Genomic DNA, 23,422 nt, shown 5'->3' with positions numbered 1-23,422 from the left:
CAGGCTGGCAGGCAGAGGTGGTTAGAAGCAATCAGGCAGGCAGGCAGGCAGGTGAGTAGTTGGGAGCCAGCAGTCCCAGATTGTGAGAGGGATGTCCGACTGCCCGTTTAGGCCCGATCCTAGAGATCGGGCCTAAACCGGCAGTTGGACACCCCCCGAGGGGTCCCAGATTGAAGAGGGTGTAGGCTGGGCTGAGGGATCCCCCCCACCCCCACCCCCCCAGTGCACGGATTTCGTGTACCGGGCCTCTAGTAATGTATAAAAAAAGCTGAAAAACTGCAACTCTCCAGAGCATTTTCTCAATTCCTTGAGATTTGCTTCCTGGCCATTATCAACAGTTTGGTTCAAATAAATTTATGAATGTTCTCTATAGGTTTGGACATTTCTTAATTTATAACCATCAAAACGTGTAAACAAAACAAATGTCCATCAATAGATGAACAGATAAACAAAATGTGGTATACACATAGAATATTAGTAGCCTTAAATAGGAAGGAAATTCTGATGTGTGCTACAACATGAATGAACCTTGAAGACAATTATACAAAGTGAAATAAGCCAGTGCTAAAGAAAAAGAAACACGGGCCCAAAATGGCATCACTCTTGCTAAAAGCCCTTGATACCAAACCTAGACTTACTACCTGATCTAACTGCAGTTTCATCCTTTCCCACACACAGAATCTTCATCTAACAGTCTGGGATTTCCTGATCACGCACCGGTAAGGTAATCTGTCAGGTAGGCCCTCTCCACTACCCACCCCACAAAAAGAGGCAATCTACATGATCAAAACCCTTCCATTTACCCTAGCCGGTATGGCTCAGCTGGTTGATCATCACCCCATGCACCAAGAGGTCACCCATTCTGTGGTAGAATTAGACAGACATGAGCAGAACAGGGACAATGGGCCAGTTACAGAAGGTCACCAGGGCAAGGTCCCAGAAACCAATCAATGGGAAAAAAACTGGTGGAGCAAATATTGGAGATAAGTATTATCATTCAGTACCTCACCCCTGAGACCCCCTCTCCATCCTAGAATGCCTTGGGTCATGCAGGTGGGATTCTCCTGACCCTTCTCCCCTGGCTCATGGTGAAGCCCTGTGGGAGACCCCCACCCTTAAAGAACAAGGGGGCTGGAGGAAAGCCCCACCTACCTTCCACACAAGGACAGAAGACGACTGGACAGACCCTGACTGGTCAGTGTGAAGAAGAAAGCCGTTAACCCCCTCCAGGGGTTAAAAGGAGCCCTAGCCCACTCCCCGGGCAGCTCTTTGAGTAGCCTGCTCCAATTTCTCTTCGCTTGCTAATAAATCTTCTCTAGCGAGTTTGCCTTAGCTCTGACTTCTTTTCTAGCCACAATTCAAGTACTCAGGTTGCTGAACCCAGGTCTAGTCTGACCCCACCAGTCAGGCACCTGGTGCCGCCATTCCCAGGGCCAACAGTTCAACTGCTGATCAGGGCACATGCCCAGGTTGTGGGCTTGTTCCTCAGTAAGGGGTGTGCAAGAGGCAGCCGATCGATGTCTCTCTCACCCTCTCTCTAAAATCAATAAAAACATACTTTAAAAAACAACAACAAACCTTCCAGTTTTGCCCTGGCCGATGTGGCTCAGCTACTTAGCGTGGCCCTATACATGGAAGTTCTGGGTTCAATTCCAGGTCAGGGGAGGCAATTGTTTGTTTGTTTGTTTTCCTCTCTCCCCCCTCCCCCCCTCTCTCTCTCATCAACGGGGGAAGAGAGATTAAAAAAAACCAAAAACTTCCATTTCCATTCTCTTACTCCAAAGAAAACACATCTTGGAGTGCCCTTCTAGTTGCTAGTGAGAGGTTTGCGACACAGGAGACAAAACACAGAGTCCAGGCGATTAAAAAGGGGGAGGTTTTAATCTTGCGCTCCCGGGGGAAATTTGCTGGTCCGAGGGTGGGCCAGGGAAGTTCGCGCCAAAAAGGGGGCATAGGTACTTCTTTTATACAGCTGTTTAGTTGCGGGGAGGGCGGAGGGCATGAGAGGTGTGGAATTCCGCCTCGGTCCAGGGGTCTAGGAAGGCGCCAGTTATCTCTGTCACCATCTACCTTGCAGATGCAAGCATCTGCTCTGGACTCCTCCCTCCCCACCCCCCCACTCGACCTAACAGCTAGATGAGATGCTGGATTCGTGAATTGCATCAAGTTTATCAAGTTTACTGGGTTAACACTGATTCCACTTATGAGGTACCGAGAGTAGTCAAATGGCTGGGAAGGGGAAACGATGAGTTACTGTTTAATGGGGACAGAGTTCCAGTTACAAGACAAAAAGGGCCTGGAGAAGAAGGGTGGTGCTGACGGCTGCACAACAATGTGAATGTATTCTATGTCACAGAGCTGCACGCTGAACAACGGCTAAAATGGTAAATTTTATGTTATATATATTTTACCGCAAAAAAAAAAGTAGTGCTTTTAAGCCACTAAGTTTGTGGTAATTTGTTAAACAGCAGCAATAGAAAATGAATGCAGACAGTGAGCACTGCTTTCTCCCTCCCTCCAGATCCCTCCACAAGGAAAAGGCCTCTGCCCTCTCTGTATAAGAGCTCTATGCTCTCAGCAAGCTTTCTCTGACAAGGGAATAAACCAAGGCCACACAAAAAACCATCCCAACAGAGAACAAGGGCCCAAGGAACTCACCTCTCCTCAGGGCTGGGAATAAGAGCTCAAAAAAGCTTTGCTCACCAGTACTGTCAGTTAACAGTCACCATGGTGAGACTCTGAATGGGTTCCCTGTGGCCAGAACAGGCACACCCAGCAGGCAATGCAAATGCTTTAGGGAGGGAAAAGGTCCCAGTGTGATCTACCTGAGCAAGCCAACCACGCCCAGTGGGCTAGGCCCCTGGAGAGGTCACTCAGCCCTGGAGATGACTCAGTTCATTCCTACCCACCCCACCTCCACTCATTTCACAAATGGGGAAACTGACCAACAGAGAGGAGGAAGTGACGTGCCAGGTGACACAGCAAGATCCTAATCGGCTGCCCAGGACCCTCACCTCCTGCCCCCAAGCCAAGAGCTCACTGTCCAAAAGGCAGGAGGCCAGCCAATGGCTGGTAAAGACCAGCATCATAGCTACAGTAGACTCATGCAATTCTTCAAGAACTGATATTCTCTGATAACTACATAAACCATAAATTCAGTCTGAAAAAAAGATCTTTTGTGAAAATAATGTGTGATAAAGCAAATGCTATATAAGTATTTGACATGTTTACTTCTGTTATTGTAAAAAATTATTAAAAACAGAGAAGCAAACTTAAAAATATATCTGTAAATTACTCATTAAAAAAGTAATAATAAATAACAGCATCTACCGGGAAGGTCCAGGTTACGTGGGGCCAGGAGCCTGTACAATATTAGGGGCTCTCTTTAAGAAAATGAATACGGAACACTTTTTGGCAAATTTTACAAAAGCACATAATTTTATGAATTCCCTCCCAGGGCGGGGCCTTGGGAGGCCCACAGGCAAGTGCTGTGAGAGGGGTCTGAGCTGGAGCTTAACTTTCCTTAGCTTCACAGTAAGACCACCTGCGGAATAGACTCCAGGGACAGAGGGAGAAAAACAAAGGCTCAGCCTGCACCAGGCTCAGGCTCTTTATCTGGGGAGGGAAACACAATAGCAGTTACAGGAAAACCCCACAAGGACCTCGGCTTAAAAGCCATTCCCAGGGAGAATGGAGATAAGGCTAACAATCAGGAAACCGGATCTTTGGAGCTGGGAGGGGGTGAGAGGAGTGTCTAGAAAACCACTCTCTGCAAACCAAGGCTCTGCTGAGCATGTCACCTATCAAGTGAGTGGGCCTGTGGGAATCCGCGTTGTTAACCCCTGCTGCCCACAACCTGGGCTCTGTGAAGGTTTTGTAAATCACAAACAATTATTTCTCTGTAGGAGGGGTGCTGCAAGAGAGACTCTCTGACTTAATTTTGTTGTAATGGAAAAATAGGAGACGGGCAATATGCTGTGGCTGTAGCAGCTGCCCCATCCCCACCTGGGTTGTGCCTGAAGGCTCCTGTAGTCAATGGAATAGATGTCACCCGGGGCCCTGCCAGCTACATGCATGAGCCATCTCACCTCCATATGACAGTCTGTCATAGGTCCTCTCTCAGAATGAAATGGGGCGATAGGGTGGTAGGTCAGGGTAAGACTAAAAACCTGAAGGCAGCAGAGTTCCCTGGCCTCTACCAGGGAGGTCCTGACCTGCCCAGTGCTTGGGGCCTGTTCAAACAGCTCTGGAAAACCCCAGTCCCTTCACACCCAACCTGGGAGTACCTCTCCACCTCCCAGTGGCTGTGCCACCCCGGCCTTGCCATGCAAATGCAGGAACACTCTCCTTCAAACAGCACTTGCTGAGGGCTGCTCTTCTAATGGTGACAGGTCCCCAGCCAGCCTGGCACGGCTGGAAGCTGAACAGAAACTCCCACCAGAGCTGACAGAACACACTGGAGAAGATTCTTTCAGATCCCAGGTACGGCTGACCCCGTGTAGGCGGGATCCTAAGCTCTGCCAAAAGACTCTGGGCCGAGTGACACCATGCCATGGCAAGAAAACGGACGGTTCCCGGAGATGTATGTGTGACAGAAAGACAGGAAATGCATGTCCATAGCTCAACCAAGCCGATTCCTCAGCACTTTGCATCTTCAGGACTTCCGCTCAAAGTCCCTTGACTTGCTCTGTCCTCCTGTCTCCTTTACACCTTTCTTAAGCCTGCGTCAATCCTGGGATAGTCAGGGCGACTGCAGAGGAGGAATGTGCACTTTGGGTGCCGGCACCCATGAGCGAAGGCTGCCCTGACTGAGCCTCACTCGCTTGGGGCCTAGGGCACTCCTGCCAGGCAGCGGGTGACAAGACATGCTTTTCCCAGTTAATGAGAGAAAACACTGATTCTCCCGCTGCCCGGGAAGGTGGAAAGTGGAGTGGGGAGACATGCAGGGAGTGAGCGAGGTTCCCTGTTTGGGGGTTCCAAATCCACTGTTGTTTCCTTTCACCGCTGACTAGAGATATACAGGGTGTCACCCCAAAATGTATACACACTTTGAATACCTACTAATTCCAATGCGTTTAAGCATGAAAAGAAAGAAACAACAATGGAGCTGTCATCTGTTAAAAGTGCGGGCACAAACCGGCAGTCGGACATTCCCCAAGGGGTCCCGGACTGGAGAGGGTGCAGGCCGGACTGAGGGGCCCCCCTCCCCTCCACCCCACGTGCACGAATTTCATGCACTGGGCCTCTAGTGTTCTAATAACAGCCCTATTCTCCAATACCTACTATGAGCACATATGTTACTTTATTATACACCCCTCATTAATCTTCATAGTGTTCCTACAAGATATTATCACCTCAAGGAAACTAAGGTTCAGAGGTGATTCTTGACAAGCAAGGGTCAGACTTGTGCCCGGCAAGAGTTACTTTTTCCTAGGCCTCCCAATGAGATATAATGTCCAGGACAGGCCTCTCCTTCTCCTGCCACCGCCTGGCACAGGGCTGGGCACAGCGAGGCCCAACACACACCAACGAGACACCAGTGGACCCTGACTCATCTCTTCCACACCCTGGGTGGCACCTGTTCTGAAGGCCTCTTTGGGCAGAGTTTCTGGTACGTAGGCTCTAGGAATTGTGGGGGCAGACAACACATCTAGGACATTTCTCTCTCTCTCTCCCATGCCAAGGCAGGACCTCACGGTGTATGAACATCCTTAACTCTGCTGAGAAGAGGGTAGGTGACCCTACTCTCTGCGCCCCAGTGCCCTGCCCTCTTGGGCTCTGTCTCACCACTGAGGTGTGGGTCACGGGTGCCATTAAGCCACAGAAACAAGCCAGGGAGAGCCCCAGGGCAGCGCTCCACCAACCCTGACTGTATTTCCCACGCAGTGAACAAAAAGCCCACAGAGATGCTGTTAAACATTCAGCTCCCCACCCACACGCCAGGAATTAAGAATAGCTGGAGCCTACGTCAATCATTAGCCAGGCAGTGCCTCAGACCTTGCCCTCCAAGGGCTGGTACCTGGGGCTGCCCAGCCGGGAGAAGGCTGGGCAAAGCAGGCTGGGAGCGTGGCAACGGGGCAATGTCTAGGGTTGACCAAGGGACTGAACTTGAGCAAGCATGTTCTGAAAGATACCTCTTAGAAATAAAACATCAGTCACACAAGAATCGTACAACATTGGAGCTGGAAGGGGCTTCAAGAAATCGTTTGGTTCAACTGGTTCATTTTACTGTGGTGGGAGCCTAGGCCCAGAGCGCAGGCCCAACGTCTCAGGACTGGCTGGGGCAGGAAAGACTCCAGAACCGTGTCTCTCCACTTCCAGGCAGATGCACTATGACCCAGGCTGGCTCCCCTCCACTCAGCACACTTCCTGGGCTCCTTCCTGGCTGGAGAATGGCCTTGGGAAATGTAAAGCCTGCCCTGGGGAGGGCAGGATGAGAAAGTGACTCTGCTGCCTCCCAAATAAACCCACAGAACCAAGCCACACAGAAAGTGCCATCTGCTCCAGGGAAGTCTGTGACATCCTTTCCCCCCCAAGTTCACCTCCTTAAGACTTAGCAGCTGCCGACAGCAGGGTAGGCAGCCACTGGGGTACCAGGAACTGCAGAAACCACTAGCCCCAGCTCAGTTCAGGGTTCAAAGGGCCTCTGCCCCCAAGCTCTCCCAGAAACAGTCCCCTATGTGTAATACCTGAGGTTGAGGGAGCTTTGTGGTGGGAGAAGCACAGCAAGATCCTCTGTACCCCAAGGCTGGGTCGTGGAGCCCCCACCCCATGCTGTGGGGCCTGTAAAAGCAGGAGGTGGCTGCAGTGGCAGAATGTGTGGCAGCCAGACCTGACTAGTGGGAATCAGCACATCAGCAGCTGCCGGTTTCTTCACCAGTCGCAGGACTGGAGGCCGCCAGGGCTCCCACTGCCTGCTGGCTCACCACTGTCAGGAGACACCCACATTCCCACTTCCCAAGCTGAAGAATAGTGGCTTAGCCCAGTGGTCAGCAAACTGCGGCTCGCAAGCCACATGTGGCTTGTGAGCCACGGTTTGCCGCTCTGTTGACTAATGAGTTTGCCGACCACTGCGTAAGGCATTTTACCCTTACCCAGAAGTTTTGACTTCAGATTAAAGACATTAGTACATTATTAAAATGTTTTTAAGTGTTTTTCCCTAAGGCAGTGGTCGGCAAACTCATTAGTCAACAGAGCAGCAAACCGCGGCTCGCGAGCCGCAGTTTGCCGACCACTGGCTTAGCTGATGGCAACACTGACAAGCACAGTAGTAGCTTCAAATTAAGGACAGCAGTGGGTGGTGCTCCACAAACTCCTGATTGTCCCTTTAAACCATCTGTCCCCCCTTCCTTCTACACAGAACACTAGCTGTACTGGGGCACGTTGCAGCCCCAAATAAGGAGTATGTGTGGAAGTCTCCCTGGCAGCCAGGCAGGCCTGTCAGGTAGATGCAAAGGTCAGCTGTCCTGGGCCAGGCAGGTAAGGGAAGTGCTGCAAATGAGGAAGAGCAGGGCAACCCAACGTCTGGTCTCCAGACTGGTGGGATCAGCACAACTTGGGCACCTGTTAGAAAGGATATTCTCAGGCCCCACCTCAGACATCCCACCTCAGAACCTTTGGGAGTGGGGTCCAGGAATCTGTGTTTTAATAAACCTTCCAGGTTGTTCTTATATGTGCTCAAGTTTGAAAATCATAGCCCTACAGGATGCTGGGAGCAACTTTACATATGGAGTGTGGTGCCAGCACAACCTCACGGAACAGACACTAACCCTCCAACTTCTGAAGAGAGAGAGATAAGCAACTCTCTTAATTCATAACCAAACCTGAATCCTAATACAGGCAGGTGGGGAAGAAGAATGATGAGAAACCTAACCAAGATAGCAGCAATCAGGAAAGAAATAACATCCAAGTATAATAAATGATCAACAGAAAACAAGATGCAAGGGATAAAATCAAGAATATCGGTTATGTGAACAGTCTGAATTCTCTACCGAAGACACAGGCCACCACATTCAGTTTCTTGTTATCATCATTGTCTTCTGCATTCCTTTCTCCCTCCCCTGCACCAGTCATGTGCTGGTTATAAGAAAAACATTCTTTTTTAAAATAACATTCTGCCAACCCTTCTCCCTCCCCATCTGAGTCATGTGCTGATTACAAGAGAAACATTTTATTTGTTACTGAGGAAGAAAAGTTAAAAATTAAGGTTGGCAGAGCCAGCACACCTAGTGGACAGCTTCAGACCACATCGAAGCACCACTACCCAACCACCTCCACAAGCAACACACTCAAGGGGCGGACTCAGTAAGCACCAGAACCCAGCTGTCCTCCACAGTGGTCACAGCCAGTCCTGGCAGCTGATCACCCTGGGGGTAAATTCCTCCCAATGACATGCCAACAGCAATCAAGGCTCAACTACAATATGAAGGTGTTATGTACATAGCCCACACAGGGGGCACACCTCGAGTGCTCAGCTTGAGTGATTAGAGAGGCTGTGCCACTGGACCCTACAGAACACCGACTACATAAGGCCACTCTACCAAGCCTGTGATATGTACCAGCTTTACCTAATACATACTAGTAGAAACAAACACAGGGAGGCTAACAAAATGAGGAGACAAAGAAACATATTCCAAATGAAAGAACAGAAGAAAACTCCAGAAAAAGAACTAAACAAAACAGAGACAAGCAATGCACTAGATGTAGAGTTCAAAACACTGGTTGTAAGGATGTTCAGTGAACTTAGGGGAAGAGTAGGTGAACTTAGTAAGAACTTCAACAAAGAGATAGGAAACGTTAAAAAAAAAGTCAGAAATGGAGAATACATTAACTGAAATGAAGAATACATGAAAGGGAATTAACAGTGGAGTAGATGAAACAGAGGATCAAATCAGAGATTGGTAAGATAGGGAAGTAGGAAAAAAAATCAGAACAACAAAAAGAGAAAAGAATCTACAAAAATGAGGATAGTGTAAGGAGCCTCTGGGACAATTTCAAGCATGCCAACACTGGCATCATGGGGGTGTGAGAAAGACAAGAGAAAGAGCAAGAAGTTGAAATCCCATTTGAAAAAATGACAGAAAACTCCCCTAACTTGGTGAAGGAAATAGACATACAAGTCTGGAATATGCAGATTCCCAAACAAGATGGACCCAAAGAGGCCCACACCAAGACACATAATTTAAAAAAAAAAAAAAAAAGCCGAAGGTTAAGGACAAAGAATCTTAAAAGCACCACGAGAAATGCAGTTAGTTACCTACGAGGGAGCACCCATAAGACTGTCAGCTGATTTCTCAACAGTAACTTGCAAGCCAGAAGGGACTGGCAAAAAATACTACAAGTGATGAAAATCAAGGACCTACAACCAAGATTAATTTACCCAGCAAAACTATCTACACTAATAATAGACTAATATGTAATTTGACCATGCCTCCACAATGCCCACAGCCAATCAGGAGCGAGTATGCAAATTAACCCAACACAGATGGCTGGCCTGTGGGTGTCGTGGAGGTATGCAGGCGCCGAGTGGCCGGGGGCAGGGCGGGATGCTGCACCGTTGCCGTAGCGACACGGCAGGCATTCCCACCCCCCTGGCAGAGCGGCTGGGGGCAGGGTGGGCATCCCTGGGACCCCGCCCACTTTGAGTTTGTGGCCAGCGCACGTGCACACTTGGTGTTGAGTGGCCAAGGTCCCAGGGACACCACTGGAGTGTCCAGTCCTGTCAGCCCGGCCTGGGGGCAGCTGAAGTTCGCAGTCCTTTTCGTTTATGCAGCCCCTGGACTGGAAGCAAAAACCAAGAGCATGGGAAGCACCAGGAATGCTGGGAATCGTAGTTCTGGTGGCAGACGCGTTGTGGGATCTCCTAGACACTAGAACAAAGTTAGCCTAGAGCAAGTTACTGTTGCGGGTGGGGGATGGAGGGAAAACAAAGGTGAGAGACATAAGTAAAAAAAAAAAAAAAAAAAAAAAAAGACCTCTATTATTCTGTGAGCACCAAACCAAACTGGGTTGGGGTCTCAGACAATTCCCTCATATGATAGCAAAGACAGACAGAAACTCCCAGGTTGGAGAGGGCTCCCCTGAGGGCTCCCAGATTGGAGAGGGTGCAGGTCAGGCTAAGGGACCCACCCCCCATGCACGAATCTTCATGCACCGGGCCCTTAGTCATTTAGAATTGAAGAACAGATAAAGAGCATCCCAGACAAGAAAAACCTAAAGGAATTCATCACCACCACCAAACCAGTATTAAATTTTAAAGGGTCTTCTTTAAGAAGAAGAAAAAAAGATAAAAAATGTGACCAACAAAATGGCAATAAATACATATCTAGCAACAATTGAATCTAAAAAAAAAAATAAATGAAAAAGCAGAACAGAAACTGACTCAGAAACAGAGAACATTTCGATGGTTGCCAAATGGGAGGCGGGTTGAGAGGATGGGTGAAAAAGGTGAAAGGATTAAGAAGTACAAATTGGTTGCTACACAATAGTCATGGGGCTATAAAGTACAGCATAGGGAATATAGTTAGTGGCGACCCAGACTGACTGCCAGAGGGGGCTGTGGATCAGGCCCAGAGAGAGGCCCGAAGAGAGAGACAGGGTCTGATCCACAGCCTCCATGGCAACTGTTGATCAGCTGTTGCCTCTCTCTTTCTCTCTGGGCTTTGCCAGCAGTCCCACCTCTGTTTCTCTTCGCACCTCTGTTTCTCTCCGGGCCTCTGTGGAGGCTGCTGATCAGCCCCACCTCTCTGATCAGGCCCGGAGATAGGCCCGGAGATGCTGATTGGCATAGAAACTGATCAATCAGAACCAAATCTGGGTAAACTGCGAGTAGCCAATGGCTGCCTAGGAGGCAGAACTTTTGATGCTGACTGGCATAGAAACCAATCAATCAGAACCAAATTGGCCGGCAGGGGAGGGCAGTTGGGGGCGAGATCAGGCCGGCAGGGGAGGGCAGTTGGAGGCAACCAGGCCGGCAGGGGAGGGCAGTTGGGGGCTAGATCAGGCCAGCAGGGGAGGGCAGTTAGGGGTGATCAAGTAGGCAGAGGCAGTTGGGGGTGAGATCAGGCCAGTAGGGGAGGGCAGCTGGGGGTGAGATCAGGCCGGCAGGGGAGGGCAGTTAGGGGTGATCAGGCAGGCAGGCAGAGGCAGTTAGGGACAATCATGCAGGCAGACAGAGAGGTTAGGGGCGATCAGGCAAGCAGGCAGAGGGGTTAGGGGCAATCAGGCACGCAGGCAGCAGGCAGGTGAGCAGTTAGGAGCCAGCAATCCCAGATTACAAGAGGGATATCCGATTGGAGAGAGTGCAGGCTGGGCTGAAGGACCCCCCTCCGTGCACAAATTTTGTGCACCGAGCCACTAGTCTATAATAATAAAAGCGTAATATGCTAATTAGACTGGACAACCTTCTGGATGAAGCCCAGGCTGCAAGGGAAGCCCAGTCCCGGGTGCCTGCCAGCAGCCAGAGGGAAGCCCAGGTCCCGGGTACCAGAAGGAAGCCGGTGCTGACAGCCGGAGGAAGGAAGGCCTACTCTTGCATAAATTTCATGCACCGGGCCTCTGGTATTGTAATAACTATGTATGCTGTCAGATGCATGCGAGATTTATCAGGATGATCACTTAGTAAGTTATGTAATGTCTAATCACCAGGGTGTATACCTGAAACTAATGTAATAATGTATGCCAACTACAATTGAAAAATAAAATTGCTTTTAAAAATTTAATTTGAGCCCTGCTGGTTTGGTTCAGTGGATAGAGTGTTGGCTGTGAACCAAAGGGTCCTGGGTTCGATTCCAGTCAAGGGCAAGTACCTTGGTTGCAGGCTCCTCCGTGGTCAGGGGTCATGCAGAAGGCAACCAATCGATGTGTTTCTCTCACATTGATGTTTCTCTCTGTCTTTCCCTCTCTATCCCATTCTCCCTAAAAATCAATGGAAAAATATCCTTGGGCGAGGATTAACCAAAAAAAAAATAAAAAATTAAGTTGAAGGGTTGGGCAAAAACATATTAGATAAACAGAGAAAAACTAGAAGTGAAAATATTAACATTAAAAATATGTTGAAGACTTTTCAATAATCCTGCCTCAGCAAGCTGAGGGTTTTTCCAGCCATTTTTCAGCCATTTGCCTTCATCTTGAAAAACAGAACTTGGAAAATTACTCACTAGGAAATTACTCACATGGCACAACAAGGCTTAGCTATTCCAGTCCCTTTAAATAGTGTATGTGACTTAATACACACCACAGAAAAGAACATAAGACTTGGAGGTCCAAGTCTTTACATATGACATTTGGCCCTGGGGTCCTTGTTGTGTACTAACTTTTTTGTCTTATCCCTTGGGGAACAGAGAAAGTCCATCTTGCTGCCACAAATGAGGAAGGATACACACAATTGCAATCAGAGCAATTGGACCATCTCATTGAACCTAAAAAAAAGCAGGTGGGAACCAGAAGAGAGAAGAGAGGACAAAGGCCTGACCCTGGGGTTTGCCCACAAATCTCATTTTATCCATCCCTCCAAATCTGGTTTTCAGTGCAGGAGGGGGAGCTCATGATAATGGAGAGCTGAGAAGAAGGTGGGGGGGACACCCGATTACTACCTACTCCACAGCCTGAATTGAAAATAAAGGGGCATGGATGATCCCCCTCTGCCCAACACTGACACCTGCCTCTAAATTTCTGAGCCTCTCGCTGTTTTATAAAATGCACTTATTTATTAACTTTAGGACTGTATAAAAAGAGGGATTCCTCTTTTTATATAGATCCTTAGCAATATGTTCTCCTAAGCACAGATAATATGGAATTAATGGCCAAAGGTCAAAAGCATTAAATAAGCAACAAATGACACAGGGTGCAATGCACAAAGATAAGCTTGATAAAACTGCACACATCAAACATGAAGGCTGAATTCATAAAGCTAGAACAAATACAAGCAGAGCTTGACTTAAAAAAAAGATTACAGTGAGACTTTTTGATATACTTCTCAGAATCAGACAGATCAATAAACAAGGATAGAGGAGGACAAGCTCAAGTTAACAGAAAAATCTCAAGTGGTCTCCTACAGAGAATAGTCTTCTCTCATGTCCATGAACCTTTTAATATTAATCATGTAGTTGGTCATAAAGAAAATCTTAGTATAGCCCAATAAAAGAGATTTTGCTGATCCCATTCACTAATCATCCTATATAATAAAAGGGTAATATGCAAATTGACCCTAATGGTGGAACGACCAGAACAACCACTCAGCCAGTCACTATGAGGTACACAGACCACAGACCACTTCTCAGTCTCTTCCCCCGGCCGTCAGGCTCCGATCACCTGATGGTGAATGGGGAACCGGAGGTGGGTGGCGGAGAGGGGTGGGTCCGGCTGCAGGAAGATGGCCCTGATCGCAGGCCAGGCCTAGGGACCATACCCGTGCACAATTTTCGTGTGCTGAGCGGGCCTCTAGTAACCCAAAAAATGTAGCAGCCCACAATAAAATATGAACATACCCCACCCCCCAGAAAACTAGTCAGAAATTCAGAACCCCATCTTATAAATTACCTTGGATCAAAACTTATCTACACAATGACTAGAAAGCCATGGAAAGATGAGCTTTTCATGCAAAAGCCCATTAGCTACAGCTGCATTCAAAAGAAAATGTGGAGCTTTATAAATTAAAAGACTAAAAATAAATGAACCAACTTATATAGTAAAAGTAGAGCAACAAAATATGCCAAAAGTAAGAAGGAATGAAGAAAGATAAAGGTTGAACTTAACGACCAAAAATAAAATAGAAAGGATACAAAAAATCCCGGGTGTCTGCTGGCGGCCAGAGGGAAGCCCAAGTCCCAGGTGCCAGATGGAAGCCAGTGCCAGCAGCCAGGGGGAAGGAAGCCCTACTTTTACACAAATTTCATGCATCGGGCCTCTAGTGTGCATCAGGCCAGCGGAGGAGGGCAGTTGGGGGTGATCAGGCCGGCAGGGGAGGACAGTTAGGGGCAATCAGGCTGGCAGGGGAGGGCAGTTGGGGCAACCAGGCCAGCAGGCCAGCAGGGGAGGGCAGTTGGGAGTGATCAGGCCAGCAGGGGAGGGCAGTTGGGGGTAACCAGGTCGGCAGGGGAGCAGTTAGGTGTCGATCAGGCTGGCAGGGGAGTAGTTAGGGGGTGATCAGGCTGGCAGGCAGAAGTGGTTAGGGACAATCAGGCAGGCAGGCAAGCGGTTGGGAGCCAGCAGTTCTGGATTGTGAGAGGGATGTCCCAGATTGGAGAGGATGCAGGCTGGGCTAAGGGACAACGCCCCCCCCATGCACGAATTTCATGCACCGGGCCTCTAGTCTATAATAATAAAAGGGTAATATGCAAATTGGTCAGGATGCCCTCACGGTAATGACTGAACAGCAGGCTGCGTGGGGCGACAAGGCCGGCAGGGGGGTTAGTGAGGGACAACCAAACGACTGCACAGCAGGCTGTGTGGGGCAACCAGGCTGGCAGGGGGGGCAGTGAGGGGTGACCAGGCTGGCAGTGGGGGCAGTGAGGGGCGGCCAGGCCAGCAGGGGGGCAGTTGGGCAGTTGGGGGCAACCAGGCCGGCAGGGGGGGCAGTTAGGGGTGACTAGGCCAGCGGGGGGGGGGGGCAGTTAGGGGCAACCAGGCCGGCAGGGGGCGGGGGAGACAGTTGGAGGCAACCAGGCCAGCAGGGGGGAGCAGTTGGGGACAACCAGGCTGGCAGGCAGGTGAGCAAGTAGGAGCCAGTGGTCCCAGATTGTGAGAGGGATGTCCAACTGCCGGTTTAGGCCCGATCCCCGGGATTGAGCCTAAACCGGCAGTCGGACATCCCTTGAGGGGTCCCAGATTGGAGAGGGTGCAGGCTGAGCTGAGGGAACCCCCCTCCTGTGCACAAATTTCATGCACTGGGCCTCTAGTACACACGTACACACACACAAGCCAGTTAGAATTCCATTCACAATATCTAATGAAGACTTATTACAAGGTCTATAATCTGTCCCTGACTTGAAAAGTTAATATCATAAAAATGTCTACTCTTCCTTATAAATACTAAATACATTCAATGACATTTCAATTAGGATCCTATAGGTTTGAAAAACTGTTCCAGGTTTTAAAAAGAGCCTCCTTGTATGCATATATGCACGCAGACAGTGGGGTGGAGAGGGCCTGGGGAGGGGGACGGGGGCAGGATGGAGGGGGCCAATGGGGGAAAAAGGGGACATATGTAATAATTTCAACAATAAAGAATTATTTTTTAAAAAAGAGTAATGGTCTCAATACCCTTCAATAAGGGAAAAGCTTAGTAAATTATGGTACATCTGAACATTGAATATAGACCTGCTACTGGCGTGGAAGAACAGCAACCTGAAGTCACTGGCCATGATAAATTAATCAAAAGCACAAGCTGGAGTGCAGTATATACATGAATCCATTTGGTGAAACAGGCAGTTTTACAGCTGCCTGTGTCTGTGACAGGGAGAGAGAGGGGATCCTTGACTGCAGGCCATTCACACTAACATCTCAGGTGAAATGGGAGGAGAATGGGCTGAGGAACAAAAACAAACACCCCTCAAGGTGTCCTCCAGCCTCACCCAATCTTTCTCCTCCCCTTCAAAGCCCACATCTTCAAAGCTTGTCTATAGTTAGTAACCCCAGATCATCACCTCGGGCTACTCCCCTACCCATTCATTCCCTGAGCCTTCTGCTACTATCATCCCACAAAACAGCCCCAGCTCAAGTGACTAGTCTCCTCCACATCACTTCCCACAGCAGCCATGGCCACTGCCGGAGGTTTCTGTGTGGGATACTGTCCGGGTTTTCTTTCCTGCTCTTGAACTGCTCTTTTTCTGGCTCCTTTACAGGCTCATCTTCCTTTACTCAGCTGTTCTAGGTTGGAGTTCCTCAATCTCACCATGTCTTCAACGTAAGTTACAACCAAGACAAAAATGTCCCTCTAACCCAGACTCCTTCTGAGCCCCAGACCCATCTGCCTACTTGGTATCTCAAACACAACATGTCCAAAGCTGAATTCATGATCTTCCCCATTCTCCAGACTAGTTCCCATCCAGTGTCTTCTTATGTCCTATGTCTCAGGGGAGTGCAGGGAACAACCCAGGCTGGGTGGGGCTGGCCTCTGCTTTGGTACACACAGCTTGGGGCTAGGCAAACAGTGGGTACTCATAATAAGGAGTTCGACAGAAACATGCCTTGTCACCCACTTCCTAAAAATAGCCGTGACCTTTTAGGTGGACACATCAGGCTCCCATCTACTATCACCAACCCCCACCCCACAAACACACCCTTTTCCCCACGATGCCACTCCCCCAGGCTTAATCAGCCATACACTCCCTCCACCTCCCTGTTAACAGCCTCTGAATTTCTCTCTCCCCTCACTCTGATTGCTCTCATCTTGTTAGGGGCAAAAATAGAATATTGGGAACTAGCTATGGTTATGGGAAATATAATCATGCTCTGTTAACTCTGATTGCCTTGTTCTGGTTAAAGGACATTCTAACCTGGCTGGGAGTTGTATGCCCCAGGGACCTGGGTGTCAACCTTGGACCTGGAAGTCAACCTTGGAATGGGGTCCATTCTCATTCAAGAACTGCCTTAAATTATCATGGAAAGATTAATTACTGTTGCCCAAATAATGGAGTCCCTATTTCCCATTTTGCATACCCATTATTCCTTTTGCCTACTTCTCCATGTAATCTTTGTCCTACCCAATATAAGCAGTTGGTTTATGGGGGGTGCAGAGCAGATTTTTGTGGATGACCTGCTGCTCTCCCATACTGCCAGCATTATTGGAATAAACACTCATATATGATTCAACCCTGTTTCTACTTAATTGCCTCAAGTAGTGACAGGCAGCCTTGTCCGGTTTCAATTCCTCCCTTCTGTTCTGCTAAGGCAGTAGGACCTTCAGGAGCACAAGCACCTGGCAGAGGTGAGCGTGCCACTCCCAGCTTCAAGGTTCCTTGCAGTAACACACCCAAGGTATCACCATCCCCTAACTGAGCTCAAACCCCTTTTGCAAACATCTCACTGGATTCTGCAAACAACCATTTGAGGCAGGCATTCTACCATCCAGAACACAGAGTCTGTGTGGTTACATGGCTTATGCCTGGTCATCTAACACGAATGAGCTGTCTCCTGACTCCTTGGTTGCCCTCACCCATTAAGTTCTCACATCAGTGTAGCATGGTCAGCTGTGATTTGAGTCACAGTTCTGGCTTTACTGTTAAGATCCTCACACCATGTGGCCTTTAATTTTGGGGTTAGGGTCAGTAGACTGAATGAATGGCTTCAGTAGTTATTAGATACTAATGGCCCAATGCACAAATGAAGATTCGTGCAAGAATGGGCCTTCATTCCCCTGGCTGCCGGCATCGGCCCTCGCTCTGGCCGGAGCAGCCTTTCCCCTCTGGCCCAGAGCCGCCTTTCTGCCTTCCCATGCTGCCCAGAGGCCCCGAGCAGCTGGGGTGGTGTGCAATGCCTGTATCCAGCCCTGTGCACAGTCACTAGGTGCCTGGGTATGCAAATTAACCCATCATCTTTGTTGGGTTAATTTGCATACTCACTCCTGATTGGCTGGTGGGCATAGCGAAGGTATGGTCAATTAGCATGTTACTCTTTTATTAGGTAAATAGGTAGAGAATGCCATTGAATTTCAGCAACTCCTTTTAAAAATGCAAATTCCCACCAAGGAAACTTTTGTTTCTTCCTTTCACCTAAGTCACAGTGGTCGGCAAACTGGCTCGCGAGCCACAGTTTGCTGCTCTGATGACTGATGAGTTTGCCGACCACTGGGATAGGGGCTTAATCACAAGGAACAACAATAGCCTGTAATTATTGGAATCGAGAGTCTAGGTCAGTGGTCAGCAAACTCATCAGTCAACAGAGCAGCAAACCATGGCTCGCGAGACGCATGTGGCTCGCAAGCCACAGTTTGCAGACCACTGACCTAAGAGATGTCCTATGCAGGCAGCATTCAAATTCCTGATGTTCCAGGGAAATGAGATCAGAGGTGTTGTAGAGGAAAATCCAGAGAAACCTGAGTCTATTTGGCTATGACTGTGACACACACCCACATACAGATTCTCCCCCAAGTGTCCCTTGGAACCAAGTGCCAGGAACTGCTTCAGGCTTACGGGGAGATGATGGCAGCTAAGAGGGAGGAAGGAGGGAGAGCTCTAGGAAGGCCCAAGGGCCTCTGAACAAATTTCGTTTCTACATTCACCACCTTACCACACTGGCTTTCTCTCTCTCTCTCTTTATTCTGCAGTGAATTCTCAAGAAGAACCCACACTAACTTATTCTGGCTGTTTTCCCACCTTTATTCCGAACTACCCAGCCTCCTCCAAATCACATGACCAAGGCACACTCATCAATCTTGGCCTTCTAGGAACAGCAATCCAGGATGGGCCCTATCTGTTACCCTTGCTCTGGCCACATAAAGGAACTCAAAGGCCTTCCTACTTGGCCTCTCGGGCAGCTCCTACTGCCACCACTCAGTCTGGACTCATTTTCATCTCCAGGTCTAATTTTGTAACAGCAGGGAAACCTTGCTTCCCTGGCCTGCCTCTTTCACTCAACTGACATCCACTGAGCATGCACATTAGGAAGGCCCATCCTGGTACAGTGCGGCTCAGAGATTTGTAAGAAACAGCCCTCAACCTCCAGAGACAGAGGACAGGGCAGAGGTGAGACACGTGGCCATATAAATACTACAAAAGGCCAGTATAAGAAGTGGGTCAGTGCCAAAGGAGTGGAGGAGAGCTTTGTGGACTCGGAGGGTATCTTGTCCCTTTTTGGTGGGAGCAGGCACCCGGATGGCTCCCAGGAAGGTGCTGAATAATGGGGCAGGAATGGGGGAAGGAGGGCATAACAGCATGAGCTAAGGCAGAGGGACAGGTCAGAAGAGCCGTTCAACTTGGCTGGACCTTCAACTGCATGAAGGGAGTGATAGCTATTACTACTGCATTATCACTGACACATACAGATGATTACTTATGCACAAGGCCCTGTTGTAAGCTGTATGTCCAATCTAGGTGACATCCACCTGGGACAGACAGGTATGGTATAAGAGTCACCACCTATTCAGGTCAGTGCCTGAGCTGTATGGTTGTTAAATATATTAATTCATTTAATCCTCACAGGCACCCTGTGAGGTAGGTATTGTTATCACCCCCATTTTAAAGATGAGGAAATCCATGTCTGAAGACTAGTTAAGAGACAAGATTAGGGAGGGATGCAGGAGCCTGAGGTGAGGTATCAATACCAGGGCAACAAACTACCCTGGCACCTCACCTAACCACTCTAATCAGGGAACACCTTACAGCACAGAAAGTGCCTGGAGGAAAGGGTTCCCATTAATCCTCCTGGAATTCCCAATAACTGACTGAAGCAAGAAAGGAATGAAGGGACTTACTGAGAGCCAGTTAGGGGTGAGCTACTCCTGGACTCAGACTGGCACTGCCCTGCAAGTTTTTGCTCCTGTTGTGTGGGCAGGGCAGAGGCTCACCCCTCACAGCGCCACCCCATGCCTAGGTCAGGGCAGGAGGGGCAAAGTGAAGGGCCTGGAGAGAGAGCAGAGTGGCTAGCTACCTCAATACCCAGGCTCAGTCCTCAACACCCATCTCTACACAAAGCCACTGGTTAGATGGGCGGGGACAGAAATGGCCCAGGCACACTGCTTCCTGCTTGAGCTAGTACCGCCTGGCTTACCGTCGGCTCTCCCACGTCTCTAGGTGAAGAACTTTATTCTCTACGACAGACGCAGTTTCTACCTTGTGAAGCCTTCAGGGGCTGAGTTGAGGCCCGCAAGGGATAAAAGTCCAAGAATCCCTCCCTGAAACTGTCGCCAAGGTTGGAGAAGGTGGAAAGGCGGAGGAGGTGAACACAGGTGAACACAGCACCCGGGATGAAACCCCGTTCTTTCAAATAAAGCGCCTTACAAATAAACTCCAGCAGCAGAGAAACTCCCAGGAATTCGTGTCCTCCCGGTTCCGGGAGAAAGTTCCTTAAGGCAGCCTCCCCCACCAGCTCGCCCGGTGCAGCCTTTCCCGGAAGGGCGCACGCACACTCAGAACCCAGCTGGGTCAGAGGGGACGGACGAGCGGCCACCCTCACCCCGGCCCGTCGCCCCTGGTCCAGGATCACCCGGTCCCACGCCGGCCCAGGCCTTTCAGCCCCGACCCCGACGGCGCAGCGCAGTCACGAGCCCGGGCCCTGGGGGCCACTGGGAGGAGAGTCCCCGCAGCTGACCAAGCCGAGGCAGCCAGTCCGGGACCAGCCGGACACTGCCCCCACCCCCACGAGGTGCAACGAGGGTCCCCCGCAGGGCCAGCCGAAACCCTTACTCACCTGGCCACCGGCCACCGGGTGCGGAGCCGCGAGGGGTGAGGGGGGCGCGGCAGTAGCGGCGATCTAGGCGGGCGACCCGGCGCGGCGCTTGGGTAGGTGTGAGCTGATCCTGGGTCCACTCTGGCTCTCGGGGTTCTCCGCCCCGCGGGCACCGCAGCCGCAGGGCGGGGCGGAGGAGGGGCCAACTCAGCGGAAAACTCCGGGTCGCTGCGGTCCGCGCCCCGAGGCGGGGCCGCTTGTTTAGGGGCGGGGCCAGGGTTGAGGGGCGTGGTCTGTGTGCAGCCCCGCCCCCAGGCGTGAGCCATCTGGGCCCCCTGGGGGGAGGGGCCTCCTGGAGCGGGAGGAAGGAAGGCGTGGCCTCCGGCTCCCCGGAGAGGGAGGACTGCTTCCTGGCGCCGAGTTCTCCAACAGAGCTGGGTCCCGCCCTGCGCCGCCCTCCCGGGGTGGGGATTCCCCAAGTCCCCTCCAGGCCAGTGTGCAACTGTTAGTGACTCTCTAGGGCCGTAGTCGGCAACATGCGGCTCTTTGGCCCCTTGAGTGTGGCTCTTCCACAAAATACCATGGCCTGGGCGAGTCTATTTTGAAGAAGTGGCGTTAGAAGTTTAAGTTTAAAAAATTAGGCTCTCAAAAGAAATTTCAATTGTTGTACTGTTGATATTTGGCTCTGTTGACTAATGAGTTTGCTGACCACTGGGCTAGGGTGACTGTCTACTGTAGTGAGGGCGCACAGTAGTGCGGAAATGGAAGGGTGCGGGGAAACCTGACCGACTACCTCAGCCCGGTGACCGGGTCAACCTAAGAAGGAATGGGGCTTCGCTCTGGCTGCCCCAGGGGAAGGCGAGAGCTAACGCCCTAGTCCGGGCCCTAAATCCCTCCCGCAGGGATCGCTGGGAGGAGGGGCGGGGGGGGGGGGGGGCGGGTTCACGGGATGGGAGGCGCAGAATCGGAGCAAAAAGCGCTCCTCCACCGGAGGGGCCGTGAGGACGAGGACTGGCTGCGCTCCTGCAGCTCCGGAATGGGCGGCACAGATTTTCACCTACAGTTCCTGCGCTGGCCGCATCCTCCTAGGAGAGCGTGTAAATGGCTTGAGGTTCAGAAACAAAACTTGCTGGCTACTATAGTTACAAACCTTGTGTAAAAGATGATGTGATTGTAGCTCTGAAGAAATCAAACGGTGATGCCATTTTGAAATGCGAATCCCTTGCTCTTCGCGTGCAGTATCTCCAGTTGCAGGATGCACAGATTGTGCCTTCAGAGCTGCAGAGTCTGATTTCAGAACTCCGGCAAAACAGTGGGAAAGAGGAAAAAGACTGCCCGGAACACAGATGGCTTAGAAGTCCCATAAGCCACAGGGAAAATAGATGGTGACAAAGGAATAGATCTACTTCCTATTAAAGATAGTAAATAGAAAAATGGAGGAAAATAAGAGAATTGAAAGGTTCTACAACTGCCTACAACATGCTTTGGAAAGAGAAACTTACATCTGAAAGAGAAAATTAATGAGAAAAATAATTCATATTCTTGTTAGGGGCATAAATAAAATACATATTGGGGACTAGCGTGGTTATAAGAAATATTAGGTTTTGCAGACGCCGCCGCCCCGAAGCCACTTGTCAGCCTTCGTGAACCCCACCGTGTTCTTTAACATCAACGGCGATCCCCTGGGCCGCGTCTCCTTCCAGCTGTTTGCAAAGTCCCAAAGACAGCAGAAAACTTCCATGCTCTGAGCACTGGGGAAAAAGGATTTGGTTTTAAAGGTTCCTGCTTTCACATAATTATTCCGGGATTTATGTGCCAGGGTGGTGACTTCACACGCCCAATTGGCACAGGCGGCGAGTCCATCCATGGGGAGAAATTTGAGGATGAGAACTTCATCCTGAAACATACAGGCCCTGGCATCTTGCCCATGGCAATGCTGGACCTAACACAAACGGCTCCCAGTGTTTCATCTGCGCTGCCAAGCTTGAGTGGGTGGGTGGCAAGCATGTGGTCTTCGCCAGGTGACAGAAGACATGCATATTGTGACAGCCATGGAGCACTTTGGGTCCAGGAATGGCAAGGCCAGCAAGACGATCACCATTGCTGACTGTGGACATCTCTAATAAATTTGACTTGTGTTTTATCCTAACCACCAGACCATTCCTTCTGTAGCTCAGGGGAGCACCCCGATTTGCTTGGAATGTTCTATAATCTTTGTGCTCTTGCCAGTTTATTTGGTTCCATAATTTCCTTACCCATTCTCAGTCTAGCTGGATTGCAGAGTTAAATTTATGAGTATGAAATAAAAACTAAACAGTTAAAAAAAGAAATATTAAACATGCTCTATTAACCATGGTTGTTTTGTTCTGATGAAAGAAAGCACATTTTAACGCGGCTGGGAGTTGTACAACCTCAGGACCTGGAAGTCAACCTTGGAATGCCGTCTATTATCCTATTATCATGGAAAGCTTAACCACCCTATTGCTTAAACAGTGGCCTCCCACCCTCAAGCCTGTGACCTGTAAGCATCATACCCATTTTTATTCCTTTTGTCTACTTCATGTCATCTTTGTCCTACCCAATATAAGCAGCTGGTTTATGGGGGGTGGTGCAGAGCAAATTTTCGTGGATGAACTGCTGCTCTCCCATACTGCCAGCAGTATTGGAATAAATGCTCATATATGACTCAACCCCGTCTCTGCTTAATTGGCTCAAGTAGTGACAGGCAGCCCAGACCTATTGGTTGTCCAGTTTTATCCTCATAAGTAAAAAAATGAGAAACAGCACATGGCAAATGTACTACTGAGAAAATGATAAAGAGCTTGAAAATGATGATCCAGGAATGGGTGTTACTATCGTCCTGAAGATTACTAAGATTTGGTTCTAAAATGTCTTTGGGTGCCCTGGCCAGTGTGGTTCAGTTGGCTGAGCGTTGTCCCATGCACCAAGAGGTCGCTTGTTTGTTTCCCAGTACAGTATCCTGCTGGATCCCCAGTAGGGGGCAGTGCAGGAAGCAGCCCATCAATGACATTTTTCTCTCCCTCTAAAAGAAAATAAAAAACATTTTTAAAAAATAAAGTGTCTTCGGTACAATAAT

General features: G+C 49.6%; 1 protein-coding gene and 1 pseudogene across 4 annotated transcripts in view; one reads left to right on the top strand and one right to left on the bottom strand.

Annotated features, from left to right (window-relative positions):
* Positions 1 to 20,502, bottom strand: part of ANXA11 (annexin A11) — a 45,052-nt gene extending 24,550 nt beyond the window's left edge. Inside the window, exon 1 of one of the 3 annotated variants that reach the window (XM_080643218.1) lies at positions 20,347 to 20,502. Coding sequence is in view for 1 of the 3 variants with exons in the window: in XM_080643215.1 (XP_080499341.1) it covers positions 15,976 to 16,045 (70 nt within the window). In the remaining 2 variants the exon portion in view is untranslated. Of the gene's footprint in view, positions 1 to 15,975; positions 16,071 to 20,346 lie in introns of those variants that run through there. The other 2 variants (XM_080643217.1, XM_080643215.1) reach the window with 2 other exon arrangements.
* Positions 19,232 to 22,448, top strand: LOC308233509 (peptidyl-prolyl cis-trans isomerase A-like; annotated as a pseudogene). Its single transcript has 2 exons — positions 19,232 to 19,246; positions 21,936 to 22,448. The product of its transcript is annotated as a peptidyl-prolyl cis-trans isomerase A-like (transcript).
* Positions 22,449 to 23,422: the final 974 nt, after the last annotated feature.

This window comes from Plecotus auritus (genome assembly GCF_963455305.1).
Source record: "Plecotus auritus genome assembly, chromosome: 9".
NCBI classification, from domain to species: Eukaryota; Metazoa; Chordata; class Mammalia; order Chiroptera; family Vespertilionidae; genus Plecotus; species Plecotus auritus.
The sequence above is the reverse complement of the archived record's forward strand: the minus strand, read 5'-3'. Positions and strand labels throughout refer to the sequence as shown.